This window comes from Rhincodon typus, chromosome 14, assembly GCF_021869965.1.
Source record: "Rhincodon typus isolate 14 chromosome 14, sRhiTyp1.1, whole genome shotgun sequence".
Classification (NCBI taxonomy): Eukaryota; Metazoa; Chordata; class Chondrichthyes; order Orectolobiformes; family Rhincodontidae; genus Rhincodon; species Rhincodon typus.
Genome location: NC_063345.1, coordinates 69,889,499 through 69,905,423, shown reverse-complemented (window position 1 = coordinate 69,905,423; position 15,925 = coordinate 69,889,499). Strand labels below are relative to the sequence as shown.

The 15,925-nt window shown below is 41.1% G+C and overlaps 1 protein-coding gene across 3 annotated transcripts in view; it reads right to left on the bottom strand.

Moving 5' to 3' along the window:
* Positions 1-15,925, bottom strand: part of slc25a14 (solute carrier family 25 member 14) — a 77,511-nt gene that overhangs the window by 56,267 nt on the left and 5,319 nt on the right. For all 3 annotated transcript variants that reach the window (XM_048605106.1, XM_048605104.1, XM_048605105.1), the window contains one exon: positions 8,793-8,940. In XM_048605106.1, the coding sequence (XP_048461063.1) occupies positions 8,793-8,851 (59 nt within the window). In that variant the 5' untranslated portion in view covers positions 8,852-8,940. The remainder of the gene's footprint in view (positions 1-8,792; positions 8,941-15,925) is intronic.

Sequence of the window (15,925 nt, the reverse complement as noted above, 5' to 3'; positions counted from 1 at the left end):
TTTGTCTTTGGTAATGATATCGCTAAATCACAGGTGGGAGTGATGCCTACTGTGATTGAAAAGCCAGTGAAAAATCTGGCAACTGAGGTATCACAGGATATATATCCTGGAATCTTTTCTGACTATGTAATAACAAGATCACGAAGCCACAAAAGCAGGAGTAGAAAACAACGAATAAAGATAAGGAAGCTGAAATACAATTATCAGAGACCTTGTTTGATCAATATATTTTTCTTTCCTTGTTCATTGGAAGAAGGCCCTGCTGGTAAGGCCAGCATTTATTGTCCATCCCTAAGTGCCTAGAGGGCATTTAAGAGTCAAGCACTATGGAGTCAAATGTAGGCCAGACCAGGTAAGATTGGCAGTTTCCTTCCCTAAAGGACACTAGTGAACCAAATGCGTTATTCTGACAATTGACAAAGGATTTGTGGTCATCATTAGACTCTCAATTCATGTTTTTTTAAATTGAATTCAAATTCCATCATCTGCCGTCGTGGGATTTGAACTCAGGTCCCCAGGACATTATCTGGGTCTCTAGATTAACAGTCCAGCGATAATACCACGAGGGCATCGCCTCCCCTTTGGTTGAGAAAAGACAAGAACAGGTGGAAGACAAAGTGGATATTTTTAGTTCAGAGAAATTAACTGACTTAATTAACAGAAAGATGAAAAATTGAAGCAGTTGTATTAAAAAGCATACAAAGAAGAATAGTCCCAGAATGTTACCATCTTAAAAATAATGTATTCAGATGAATGAGAAATAGGCAGAAGTTCTTCAAATTGTATTACCGGTAGGTTATAGAAGGGTGGTGTTGCAGGTAGCACATGAATTACCAGGAGGTGGTCATTTGGGAGTAAAGAAAACTTGAGCCAAAATACAAAAACATTTTTACTGGCTTGGATTGCATAAGGAAGTGGTTGAATTTTGTCAGACATGTCATACGTGTCAGGTAATTGGAAAACTTCAGGCAGTGATAAAACCCACATTTTCAATACCCATTTGAGAAGCCTTTAACAAGAGTCTTAATTGATTGCGTAGGACACCTACCTAAAACAAAAAATGGGAATCAGTATTTGTTGACCATAATAGATGTATCCACTGGATTTCCAGAGGCCATTTCATTATGCAATTTCTACAATGCTTTTAGCTGTGATGAGTTACTCAATTTTTTCACCAGAGATCAAGGGTCAAATTTTACATCAAAATTATTCAAGGAAGTTATGATAGCTTAAGAATATGCATACTGTCCAGAATTGCAGGGAGCATTAGAACGGTGGCATCAAACTTTAAAGACCATGTTGAGGCCTTACAGTCAAGATTATCCAGAAGATTGATAAAGGAATTGCATTTGTACTTTTTGCAATTAGGGATACACCAAATGAACCTATCAAATTCAGTCCATTTGAATTAGTTTTTGGGTATGAGGTGAGAGAACCACTGAAATTAAGGAGAAATTGGTGAGTCAGAGTTCACAGACCACATATTTGGACTATGCATTAAATTTTAGGGAAAGATTAAATAGAGCTGGCTATACAGAAAGGGAGAGTTGGCTAGACAGAATTTAAAAGTAGCACAGCATATGATGAAACAGGAAGCAGAAATCAAAAATTCACGATTTTGCTACTGGAGATAAAGTGTTGTGTTACTTCCAGTGATAGGTGAATCTTTAAAAGCTGGGCTTAGTGGACCATATCAATCAAAAGGAAATTGAGTTAGGTGTACTGTTTAATAAGAACGCCAGGTAGAAAGAAATCTCACAGAATGTGTCATGTGAATATGCTCAAAAGGTATTTTGATAGGGAAGGAAAGCAAAAGGAGAAGGTGGTACTGGTTACAACAGAATGAAGAACTAAATTCAGAGGTTTCGGAATTGGACATTCCTCAAATTAAATGGGACAATGAGGAAGTACTCAAAAACTGCGATAAATTACTGAGTTACCTTCCAGAGGAAACTCAAAAAGATCTGAAAGAGTCATTACTATTGTATGGGGAGATATGGGAGATGAAGCTAGGAAGTACTAATCTAATCACGCATGACAGAGATAGAAGAAATGCTGCTCCAATTAAGCAACTTCCTCATAGACTTAACCCTCTAAAGTTATCACAGGTTCAAAAAGAGATTGAACGCATGCTCAAAGACCACATAATCAAATTTGCAGTGACTGGAGCACACCCACAGTAATGGTGCCAAAACCAGATGGTACCCAATAAATATGTGTGGACTATCACAAAGTCAATGCAGTTACAAAGTCTGATTCGTATCCTATTCCACATTTGCAAAACTGTTTTGAGAAGGTAGGACAAGCAACTTATATTTCTAAATTGGACTTACTCAAAGGATATTGGCAGGTGGAAACAGCGAAGACAATTTCAATTTTCTTGACACTAAATGGACTGTACCTGTTTCAAGTCATGTCATTTGGTATGAAAAATGCACCAGCCACATTTCAACAATTAATCAATAAAGTCATTTCTGGATTACCTAACTGTGTGGTGTTCATCGATGACCTGGTGATTTTTAGTCACACATAGAAGGAACATTTGCTACATCTATCAGAATTGTTTGATCACCTTCGGGAGACAGGTTTGGTGATCAAGTTGACTAAGAGTGAATTCGACAAAAAGCCCAACACACATTCCTGGGCCATGTTAGGGGAGGCACGGTGGCTCAGTGGTTAGCACTGTTGCCTCACAGCACCAGGGACCCAGGTTCAGTTCCACGCTCGGGCGACCGTCTGTGTGGAATTTGCACATTCTCCCCGTGTCTGCGTGGGTTTCCTCCAGGTGCTCCAGTTTCCTCCCACAATCCAAAAATATGCAGGTTAGGTGGATTAGCCACGCTAAATTGTCCATAGTGTTCAGGGATGTGTAGATTAGGGGGATGGGTCTGCGTGGGATGCACTGAGTGTTGGTGTGGACTTGTTGGGCCAAAGGGCCTGTTTCCACACTGTAGGGATTCTATGAAAAATTATATTCTATGAAATTCTATGTTATTGGACATGAACAGATGGCCCCATACGATGTGAAAACAAAGGTTATTGGGGAGTTTCCCATACTATCAAAGAAGAGGGCATTACAATGATTCCTGGGTTTGAGTGAATTTTATCAGAAGGTCAGATCAAACTTTAGCAGTGTGCTGCTCCACTGACTGACTTATTGAAGAGGTGCAGAAAATTTCAGTCGATGGCATTTGACTGTCAGAAGGCATTTGACAGCCTGAAAGCTGTGATAACCACTGCCCCAGTGTTAGCCACACCTAATTATACAAAGCCATTCAAGGTGGCTATCAATATGAGTGATGTGGGTGTTGGTGCTGTATTCTTACAAGACGACAAGAAGGTAGAAAGACCTATTGGGTATTCTTCCAGAAAACTGAATGATCATCAACTGAAATATCCCATGATTGAGAAGGAAACCTTGAGCTTGATACTGGCGTTGCAACATTTTACGGAATCAAAACCAATTACAGTTCTATTTTTCCTCAGTCCTATTGAAGAGACATGAACCTGAAACATTAACTCTATTTCTCTCTTCATACATGCTGCCTGACTTTCCAACATCTTTTATTTCAGATCTCCAGCATCTACATTATTATGGTTTCAAGGTCTACAGGGAAGAATGGGAAAATTATGCAAAGGGAGGAGTAGCCTTAGTGATTAGGGATGAAATCACCAGTGATAACTCAGGGTACAATGAGAGCAGGGCAGTGCAGAGTTTACGGATTGAAGTATTAAAAGATTTAAGACTGTAATAGGTGCCTGTTTGTCACAGATGCATGCAATATAGATACAGGAGTTTTCAGCTGGGTCAACACAATAACTATCACCAGAAACAAAGTACTTGACAAACCAATGGAACGAAAAGCTCCTGACCTGATGGGGTGCATCCAAGAAATTTAAAGGAAATAGCTTTAGAGATTGGGAAAGCGTCTACATATCATCATTATTCAAAAAGGGAGACCAAAGCTGGTTACAATAAGCAAATTAGCTTAACATTATTGGGAAAATGTTAAAGAGTGGATTTAATAAAGGATTTAATAGCAGAACTTTTAAAAATATATATGGTATATTGCTTCATGAAAGGGAAATCATGCCTGACAAATGTATCAGAGATCTTTAAGGTTAACAAGCAGGATAATAAACGAGAACCAGTAGATGTAATATATTTGGATTTCCAAAAGTCATTTGATATGGTACTGCACCTCAGAGGCATTTGAAAAGGTACTGCAAATAAAGCTTTTTGATAAGATAAGTGCCTATGGTAATATACTAACATGGATAGAGGATTGGCTAACCAGCAGAAGACAAAGAGTTGAGATAAGGGTCATTTTCTGAATGACAACCAGTAACTAATGAATTACTGCAGACATCAGTGCCGGGCCACAATTATTTACAATACATTGTGACAATACCATGGCCTTGAGAGGTGTATTTTGTTCTTTTTTAAATGAAGGTTGAGACAGAGGTAGAGAGCGGACTAATCAAAGCCAATAGAGTAAACAGCTTGTGAGGCCTTGGATTTTCTTTTCCCAAGTTGTTATGGACCAGACCAAACCCCCTCCAAATATATTAAGATAGCTTAGACCCTATCCTTTTCTTATTTTAAAAGGTTAGTGTAAGGCATTGCGTTCCAGATGTGATTCGCTTGGTCAAACTATAAAGTCTGGTCAGACTTTAAGCAAAACACACTTCATTTTTACACTGCAGTTAAAATACAGACTACTAATTAACAAATTCCATAAACACACCCTCCGCAAAGGTAAATTCACTAAAACAGATGGTCTCACATGTAATTCTGGCAGCAGGAACAGAACCTCAGCTTTTAGCTGTAAGAGACAGGAATCCAGCTTCAAGATCCCAGCAACTGCAAGTTCTGTGGGAGCTTGACCCCACCCATTCAGGCTGCTTCTCTTGTTCCAACTTTAAAAAAGAACCCAAGACCTCACAAGCTCTTTACTTTATTGGCTCTGAGCAGACTGCTCATCACCTCGATCTCAACATTTCTTCATTAAAAAAAAAACCAAGACAAAATAAAACCACTGCAACATCACAAATATAAATGACTTGGATGAAGGAAGCAAATGTACCGTAGCCTAGTTTAAGGATGCCACAAAAATAGGTGAGAAGGCAAGTAACGAAACTGAGAATCTACAATGGGATAGACAGGTTAAGTGAATATGCAAAAGCTAGCAGATGGAAAAGTGTGGCAAAATCTGAGGTTATGTATTGCAAACTTTTTATTAACCGGCACCTGTGGACCAGGAGTGTACCAGTTGATCAAATAATTCAGTAGATGAAGAGGTCCACATAATCATAGAACCCCTACAGTGTGGAAACAGGCCCTTCAGCCCAATGAGTCCACACCGACCCTCAGACCATCCCACCCAGACCCCATCCCCCTAATCTACACACCCCTGGACAGTATGGGAAATTTAGCATGGCCAATCCACCTAGCCTGCACATCTTTGGACTGTGGAAGGAAACCGGAGCACCCGGAGGAAACCCACGCAGACACTGGGAGAATGTGCAAACTCCACACAAACAGTCGCCCGAGAGTGGAATCGAACCCTGGTCCCTGGCGCTGTGAGGCAGCAGTGCTAACCACTGAGCCACCCTGCTGCCACCCAATCACTGTATCAACTGGATAGAGAACTGGCTGGGTAACAGGAGACAGAGAGTTGTAGTAGAAGGAAGTTCAATCCAGGCAAATGCGAGGTGATGCATTTTGGAAGATCCAATTCAACAGCGAACTATACGGTAAATGGAAAAGCCCTGGGGAAAACTGATGCACAGAGAGATCTGGGTGTTCAGGTCCATTGTACCCTGAAGGTGGCAACGCAGGTCGATAGAGTGGTCAAGAAGGCATACGGCATGCTTTCATTCATCAGATGGGCTATTGAGTACAAGAGTTGGCAGGTCATGTTACAGGACTTTGGTTCAACCACATTTGGAATACTGCATACAGTTCTGGTCGCCACATTACCAAAAGGATGTGGATGCTTTGGAGACGGTGCAGAGGAGATTCACCAGGATGTTGCCTGGTATGGAGGGTGCTAGCTATGAAGAAAGGTTGAGTAGATTAGGATTATTTACATTAGAAAGACTGAGGTTGAGGGGGGACATGATTGAGGTCTACAAAATCATGAGAGATTATAGACAGGGTGGATAGCAAGAAGCTTTTTCCCCCCCAGAGTGGGGGACTCAGTTACTAGGGGTCACGATTTCAAGGTGAGAGGGAAAAAGTTTAAGGGAGATATGCGTGGAAAGTTCTTTACGCAGAGGGTGGTGGGTGCCTGGAACGCATTGCCAGCTGAGGTGGTAGAGGTGGGCATGACAGCGTCATTTAAGATGTATCTAGACAGATACATGAATGGGCAGGGAGCAGAGGGATACAGATCCTTGGAAAATAGGCAACAGGGTTAGATAGAGGATCTGGATCGGCGCAGGCTTGGAGGGCCGAAGGGCTTGTTCCTGTGCTGTAATTTTCTTTGTTCTTTCTTTGTTCAAAACACACATTAACCAATAGAAATGTAATGCAGGGGGTATATACATCACTATGATATTTTACTTACAGCAAAAATCACTTAAATAATAATGTTACTTTGGCTGAAATAAAACTTACCGGCAGACAGCTTTCTCACTTGCACCCTCAACTAACTGCTCGGACATCACAGGAATCGCGAATTTTAGTATTTCGGTATTTCAGGAATATAATTTCTGTCAGTTTATTGAGAATACCGGTTAAAACAAAGTTTGCTGTACTTTGGCTGGATGAAAATAGGAGCTGAATATTATTTAAATGAGAGAAGATTGCATAAAGCTGTAGCACAGAAATTATTTCAATCACTTATTGGACGTCTGCTTTGCCAGATGGACCAGCATTTACTGCCCATTCCTAATCGTCCAGAGGGCAGTTAAAAGTCAACCACATTGCTATGCTTTGTAGTCACACATAGACCAAACCAGATAAGGACATTATTTAACCAGATGGGATTTTACTAAAATCAGTGTTGGTTACATGGTCACCATTAGGCTCATTTTTTAGTTCCAGACTTTTGGTGAATTCAAATTCCATCATTTGCCATAGGGGAATTCCAACCAATGTCCCCAGAACATTAATGTACGGTATAAGATTACTAGCCCAGTAATATTCTCACTAAACCACTGCAGAAGTGTTGGGGGTTCTCATAAATTAATCATAAAAAGTTTGAAAACAAGTTGAGTGAGTAATACGGAAAGCACTGTTGACCTTTTTTCCAAAGGGAATGGAATATTTATTTTATTAATTCATGGGACACAGGCATCACTGGCTGGCCCACATTTATTGCCTATCCCTAGTAGCCCATGAAAAGATGGTGGTGAGCTGCCTTCTTGTACAGCTGCAGTCCACATGCTGTGGGTTGATCCACAATTCTTTTAAGAAGGGAATTCCAGGTTTTTGACCCGATATATAACCAATATAATTTGGCCCAATATGGAAATGGGGAGGCCAGCTAAAACTACACAAGGCACTAGTCAGACCACTACAAACACTTTTGGTCCTCTTATCTAAGGACATATATACTTGCATTGGAGGCAGTCCAGAAAACGTATCCCAGCTACGGAGGGATATTTTTATGAAGAAAGGTTGAGTAGGTTAGGCTTGTACTCATGGGAAATTAGAAAAGTTAGAGGCAACCTTATTGAAACATACAAGATTCTGACAAGATAGGTGCAGAGAGGTTGTTTTCCCCTTGTGGGAGAGTTTAGAACAACAGTGTTCGATATCGATATCAGAATAAAGGGTTGCCCATTTAAAACAGATGAAGAGGAATTTCTTCTCTTAGATGGTAGTCAATTACTGATGCCTGTAGAGGCTTGGTCATTAAGTATATTCAAGGCTGAGATGGAAATATGTGGTTAGTAAGGGAATCAAGGATTACAGCGATTCGGTAGGAAAGAGTTGAGGATTATCAGATCATCCACAATCTCACTGAATGGCAGAAAAGACTTTGTTCTGTGGGCTGAATAGCCTACTTCTGCTCCTATGTGTTATGGTAACTTTAATGTAGATCAATTTTTTTTAAAAAATAGCACAACTAATGAATTTTGAATGTATAATAAAGGATAATTTTGTACAAGGTATGCTTGAACCAACTAGGGGAGACCATATTAGGTTTAATAATTAGTCTAAGGACTATAGTGTAGGACTTCAAAATGACAAAGATGGGTTGGTAGAATGGAGAGGCAAGTGACACATGAAGTTTAATGCAGGAAAGTGAGTGATTCATTTTTGATAGAAAACAGACAAAATAAAGGGTACAATTCTAAAGGGATACAAAGGCTGGGGAACATGGATGTACGTGTACACAAATCATTGAAGGCAACATGATATCTGCTTAAACCTTCATCTGGTGAAGGAAGGTTTGTCAAGTTGGGGCAAGAATCAAGCAATGTTATAGAGGTGAAAATAGATGGTTAGGTGATGGGGCAGGTATATACTCAGTTATGTGGTTGGAAAATCACCTTCAGGTTAGAAGTGACATATTGTGAACATTCTGATTGAGACTCATAGTTCGTATAGAGATGAAAGGCAACAAATTTTGAAATGAATACTGTGTTTTCCTGGGTGTTGCATGAGAGAATATTTCCATTCTTAACTCACATCCACGTTCCTGGTTCTACACACACTACAGCATAACATCCCTGGCTGATTCAGTCTCTACAGGCATGACAGATCAAATGGTTACAGCAGAGAAAACCTGTCCTGATCTGATGAATCCCATTAAATAGAACAAGTGCAATTTACCTACCCGGAATAAAGAGCCCTCAATCCTTCCTCCTTACATATCTTGAGTAAGGCATGTAACATTCCTCTGTACTTAATCTCCTTGTAACGAGAGTCAATAAGCTGACCCTGAACCTGCAGCCGAGTTTTTGTCAGGTCAATTGGAAATGTTCCTAAGGGAAAGAAAAAGCAGCTTGTTACAACTCAAAAAGAGCACTATTTCTGCTGAGAAACAGCTCAAATTGATGACATTTACCTGTTCTACTACGGAAAGACAGTGATGTTGTCTCTGCACGAGCAATCCAGAGACCCAGGTAATTACCTGGAAGATGGGTTCAAATTCCACCATGACAGGTGGTGAAATTTGAATTGAATAAAAACATGGAATTAAAAATCCAGTGATGATGTGAAACCATTGCTGTAAAACACCATCTAATTTAGAAATATCCTTTAGGAAAGGAAAACTGTCATTCTTACCCAAATAAAAAAAAAACGAAAGAACTGCAGATGCTGTAAATCAGAAACAAAAACAGAAGTTGCTGGAAAAGCTCAGCAGGTCTGGCAGCATCTGCAAAGAGAAATTAGAGTTAGCATTCTGTTCTGAGGAAGGGTCACCGGACCCGAAATGTTAACTCTGATTCCTCTTCTCAGCAGGTCTGGCAGCATCTGCGCTTTTCCAGCAACTTCTGTTTTTGTTTTTGTCATTCTTACATGTTCTGGTCGACATTGGACCAACATTCACCCTAATGTGATATTCCACTGATTGGTCCTCTGAGATCAGTGCGTGGCAGAAACTTCTGCATGCAGAAGCCAATGCATTGCATGCCAATCGACACACACCGGAATTCTGAGCGGGTGCACAGCCATTCAGTTTACAGGGAACGCTGCATGTGACTCCGGACCTTGAACAACGTGACTGACTTTTACCTGTCCTCTGAAGTGGTCTAGCACGTCACCCAGTCAAGGGCAACTGGGGATAGGCAACAATTGCTGGCCCAGCTTTGCATTGCATGCATGTATAAATTACAAATGTATATCGAAGCACTCCATCTTACCAATTATAAACTGAAGGATATTTGGCTAGGCATTCTGCAGTCTCACACACTGGAGAATGAACACTAATCCCGAACAAGAAAACTGCGTTGAACACAAGCATCACCTTTCCAGAATCAATCCTTGTGGAAATGAAGGTGTTTTGGTGTCAGTGATTTTGTTCTAAACATATATAAAGTGGCACACAACCTGGAGCTGAATTGATGATTAAACATAATGGGTTTTCCCACAATCAACCAGTCTTTGACACGGTTAAACCTCTCAGTTTGGAGGAACGGTGGGTTGTTAGTACATTTCAGCATTTGCCATAGGTAGCTACATCTTTACTGGAGTATTGGTTACATCCAGTGAGCACAGATGACCCCACTGATCACATAACACAGTTATCATAGCAACAAAGGAATGTGTCAGTTCTGAATGTCTTGTTAAAAGCATCCAGTCATTAACACCGAAGTTGAAAGAGGGACAGCAGTTCTTTATAGACTCTGTTTCACCCTCTGGATAAAGATAGTTAATCTGCAATATTATTGAAACAGAGCAGATGTGACCTCTTGCCACGTTAGCATCAGTTATTTCAAGTGTACTTTCATTTTAACAGATAATACTAGTCGCAAAATTTGCATTATTTTTAATGTAGTGAGAAAGGAACTTAAAAATATATCTTGCCTTCATATTGGAAGATAATTTATTCCATGCAAGAAAATAATTCTGTCATAAATCATGGAGTCCCTACAGTGTGGAAACAGGCCATTTGGCCCAACAGGTCCACACCACCCATTCTCCTACCCTATCCCTGTAACCCTGCATTTCCCATGACTAACCCAACTAGCCCGCAAGTCCCTGAACAATATGAGCAATTTACCACGGCCAATCCATGGGACACAGGCATCACTGGCTGGCCCACATTTATTGCCTATCCCTATTAGCCCATGAAAAGATGGTGGTGAGCTGCCTTCTTGTACAGCTGCAGTCCACATGCTGTGGGTTGATCCACAATTCTTTTAAGAATGGAATTCCAGGATTTTGACCCGATATATAACCAATATAATTTGGCCCAATATGGAAATGGGGAGGTCAGCTAAAACTACACAAGGCGCTAATCAGACCACTACAAACACTTTTGGTCCTCTTATCTAAGTCCACATCTTTGGACTGTGGGAGGAAACTTAAGAGCACATGGCGGAAACCCATGCAGACACAGGGAGAATGTGCAAACTCCACACAGTCACTTGAGGGTGGAATTGAACCTGGGCCCCCAGCGCCGTGAGGCAGCAGTGCTAACCACTGAGGCACCATGTTTATTCAGAATTGGATTCGTCTTAAAAAAATCATCTCAGTCTATCACCTGATTTTTAAGTTGGATGCAGGCAGAAAAGAGGAATTATTCATGGGGAAAATTCACAATAATGTGAAGTATGAGCAACTTCAGTCATGTGGATGGAGTGGAAGGGCTGGGACATTCACCATGGTGAAGGGAAAGCAAAGAGGAGATTGACCGAGATGTTCAAAAATCAGGCAGGGTAGGCAGACAGAAACTGTGCCCAGCTCAGAACCAGGAAGAGACAATTACTAGGGGTCATGATTTCAAGATGAGAGGGGAAAAGTTTAAGGGAGATATGCGTGGAAAGTTCTTTACGCAGAGGGTGGTGGGTGCCTGGAGCGCGTTGCCAGCGGAGGTGGTAGAGGCAGGCACGATAGCGTCATTTAAGATGTATCTAGACAGATACATGAATGGGCAGGGAGCAGAGGGATACAGATCCTTGGAAAATAGGCAACAGGTTTAGATAGAGGATCTGGATCGGCGCAGGCTTGGAGGGCCGAAGGGCTTGTTCCTGTGTTGTAATTTTCTTTGTTCTTTGTGTCCTTGGAGAGGTAGCTGTTGATGTTCACCAATACTCTCGATGCCTTGAGAGATGGGCACTGCAAGGGTGGGTACAACGTTTTATCTGTCCTTGCAACACCATTTTGATTGAGCTCATTTCCTTTTTCCCCACCTGCTCCACACTTTCTGATAATTTGCAGTGCCACTAATGGGATTTACCTGTTATAGAGTCACAGAGTCCTATAGCATGGAGATAGGCCATTTGGCCCAAACTGGTCCATGCCGACCAAAATGTCCATCCACGCTAACCCCATTTCCCTGCACTTGGCCCATATCCTTCTAAACCTTTCCCATCCGTGTGTTTGTCCAATGCCTTTTAAATGTTGTTAATGTACCCGCCTCAACAATATCCGCTGGCAGCTTATTCCACATTCTTACCACCCTCTGTTGAAAAAAAGTTACCCCTCAGGTTCCCATGTATTCTTTCCTTTCTTACCTTAAACTGATGCCATCTAGTCCTCAATTCCCCAACGCTGGGAAAAAGACCAAGTGCATTCACCTTATCCATGCCTCTCATGATCTTACACACTTCTGTAAGATCCCCCTCAGTTCCTACGCTCCGAAGAAAAGAAATCATAGCTTGTCCAACCTCTCTCTAAAACTCACTCCCTTCAGTCCTGGCAACATCCTTGTAAATTTCTTCTGCACTCTTTCCAGTTTAACAACATCCTTCCAGTTTAACAACATCCTTCCTCTAGCAAGGTGACCAAAACTGAACAGAATATTCCAAGTACGGCCTCACCAACATCATGTACAACCGCATCATAATTTCCCAACTTCTATACTCAATGCCCTGACTGATGAAGGCCAGTGTGCCAAAAGCCTTCTTCAACTGCCCTGTCTACCCGTGACTCTACTTTCCAAGAACCATGCACCTGATCTCCAAGGTCCCTCTCTTCCACTACACTCCTTAAGGCCCTACCATTCACCATTAAATTCCTACCTTGAATTGACTTTCCAAAATGCAATACTTCACATTCATCTGTATTAAACTCAATTTGCCATTTCTCACCCTACTTCCCCAGCTGATCAAGATTTTGCTGCAATTTCTGATAACCTTCCTCACTGTCCACAATACTGCCTATTTCAGTGTCATATCCATATTACACGCAATTAGCCACAAGGGTGATTTACTGGAGGTGGTTAGTGGTTAAAAACAAAAAAAAAGTCATGGTGATATTGTGCGTGACAGCACTTCTGGATGTAAGAAAAAGAAAAGCCTCCATGCAGTCATATTTTTAAGGTAGAGTTGGACAGATTGTTGACTAATAAGGGAGTCAGTGGTTATTGGAGATAAGCAGAAAACAGAGTTGAGGCCACAACCAGTTCAGCCATGATCTTACTCAATGGTACAGCAGACTCAAAGGGTCAAATGGCCTCTTCTCACTCACATGATTGTAGGCACAAGTCAGGTCATACCCAAGTGCAGAATCTGCATGTTGAAGTGCATGGCGTATTATCCTATTTACTCTAAACAAGCGAATTTTTTTTATTCTTTGATGGGATGTTGAAAGTGGAGTTGCAGGTATACAGGGTTGTGAAGGCGGCTTTTGGCATATTTGCCTTCATTGGTCAGCGCATTCAGTATAGGAGTTGGGACTTCATGTTGCAGCTGTATAAGGCATTGATCAGGTCACTTTCAGAATACTGCGTTCAATTCTGGTCTCCCTACTATAGGAAAAATATTGCTAAACTTGAAAGGGTTCAGAAAAGATATATAATGATGTTACCAAGGTTGGAAGGTTTGAGCTATAGGGAGAGGATGAATAGGCTGGGGCATTTTTCCCTGCAGGTTTGGGGGCTGAGGGGTGACCTTATAGAGGTCTATAAAATAATGACAGGCATGGATAGGGTGAATAGCCAAGGTCTTATTTCAAGGATTTGGGAGTCCAAAACAAGAGGGCATAGGTTTAAGGTGAGAGGGGAAATATTTAAAAGGGACCTGAGGGGCAACTTTTTCATGCAGAGGGTGGTACATATATGGAATGAGCTGCCAGACATGGTGGTGAAAGCAGGTACAATTCCAACATTAAAAAGGCATCTGAATGGGTACATGAATAGGAATGGTTTAGAGTGATATGTGTCAAATGTGACTAGATCAATTTAGGATATCTGGTCTGCATGGACAAATTAGACCAAAGGGTCTGTTTCCATGCTGTACAACTGTGAATTTAGCTGGATGGACCAAAGTTAATTGTTCATCCCTCAGTGTTCTTGAAAGATTAGGGAGCTGCTCCTTTGAACCACTGCAGCCCATTGGTGCAGGTTAGGGAGAGAATTTGACGCAGCGACATTGAAAAATGGCATTTATTTTAATGCAAGGAGTCTTGACAGTAGGGCAGATAAGTTGACAGTGTTGATTAACACAATGGATATGATATCTTTGCAATCATGGAGACATGATTGAGGGAGGAGCAGGACTGGTAGCTCAATATTCCAGGGTACAGAATCTTTCAAACAGACAGGGGTAGGGTGTTAAGACAGGACGTTGTGTTTCAATGTTGATCAGAGAGTCAATATAAGGAAGGATGTTATCTTAGAAGGCTCCTCAAATGAGGCCATAAGATAGAACTTAAAAAGGGGACAATCACTTTGCTGGGGGTGTGCTATACACCTTCAAAATGTCAACGAGAGATGGAAAGATGTATGGAGGCAAAGCTCAAAGATGTGTAAAAATAGCAGCAGATTTCAACTTCCCTAATAGTAACTGAGATAGACAAAATGCGAAAGGCTTCAAGGGGGCAGAGTTCTTAAAATGCATCTAGGAGAACTTTTTAAGCTAGCATGTAAAAGTCCACCAAGAACGTGTGTGGTGCTGCACCTAATTTTAGAGAACAAGGCCTGGTAACTGGTAAAGGTGTCATGAGGGACCATTTTAGTGATAGCAACCATATTTCTGTAATATTTAAGGTAATTAGGGATAAGTACTAAGATGGGCTGGAAATAAAGCCTCAGAATTGGTTTATAGCCAATTTTAATATAAAACAGGATCTGGCCAAAAGTAGACAGGCAGCAGGATTTTCAGGAAAGCCCACATCAGAATAGTCATCATTCAAAAGGGTAGTAGTGAGAATGCAGGGCCAACATGTTCCCACAGAGGTGAAGTATGTGACTAACAAGTCCAGAGAATGCTGGACGTCCAGGGATGTGCAGGATTGGTTAAGGAACAAAGGGAAGGTTATGACAGAGACCAAGGGCTCAAAACAGCAGATGCCCTCAGGCAGCATTGAAAGTACGGGGATTACTTAAAGAAATCAGGAGAACAAAGAAGGGACATGAAAAAAAAAACTGCGGAGTAACAGTAATTAAAATCCAGAAGTATTTTTTAAATACATTAAGTACAAGAAGATAACCAGGGAAACAGCAGGAACCAGTGGGGACCAAAAGGGACAATCTGTGTGTGGAGCCAGAAGACAAAATTTATGAAGGAGGGCTGACAGATGTAGTATACTCAGATTTTCAGAAAGTTTTTTAAAAAGTCCCCTACAGGAGGCTGGTTAGACAAGTTGTCAGATATGGGATAGGAAGTAAGTACTGGCATATATTACTAATTGGTTAACAGAGTGAATGGAGAATAGAAATAGATGGGTCTTTCTCATGGTGGCAGGCTGTGATTGTACCTGATCATATCGCAATATATACCAATGATTTGGAGTTGCTGACCAGATGTAACACATGTATTTACAAATTTGCAGATAATACAAAGCTAAGTGTGTTGTGAGGATTACGTAAAACATTTTCTGGAGAATTAGATGGCTATGAATAGGTAAGAATATGGCAGATGAGATTGATAGCGATAGACAGGGTAAATTGGGAAGGCAACGGCCTAGTGGGATTATCAACGGAGAGTTAATCCAGAAACCCAGGTAATGATGTGGGAACCCGGGTTCAAATCCTGCCATGGCAGATGGTGGAATTTGAGTTCAATGAGAAAACAATCTGGGATTAAGAGTCTAACTAGAACCATGAATTATTGTTGGAAAAACCCACCTGGCTCACTAATGTCCTTTAGAGAAGAAAATCTCCTGGGCCAGCCTATATGTGACTCCAGACCCACAACAATGTAGCTGACTCTTAACTGCCCTCTGGGCAATTGGGATGTGCAATAAATGCTGGCCCAGCCAGTGATGGCCTCATCCCATGAATGAATTTAAAAAAAAATTGCAGGTAAGATGTTTCTTTTGGTTGAGGATTCTAGAACCACGTCACAATTTAAAAATAAG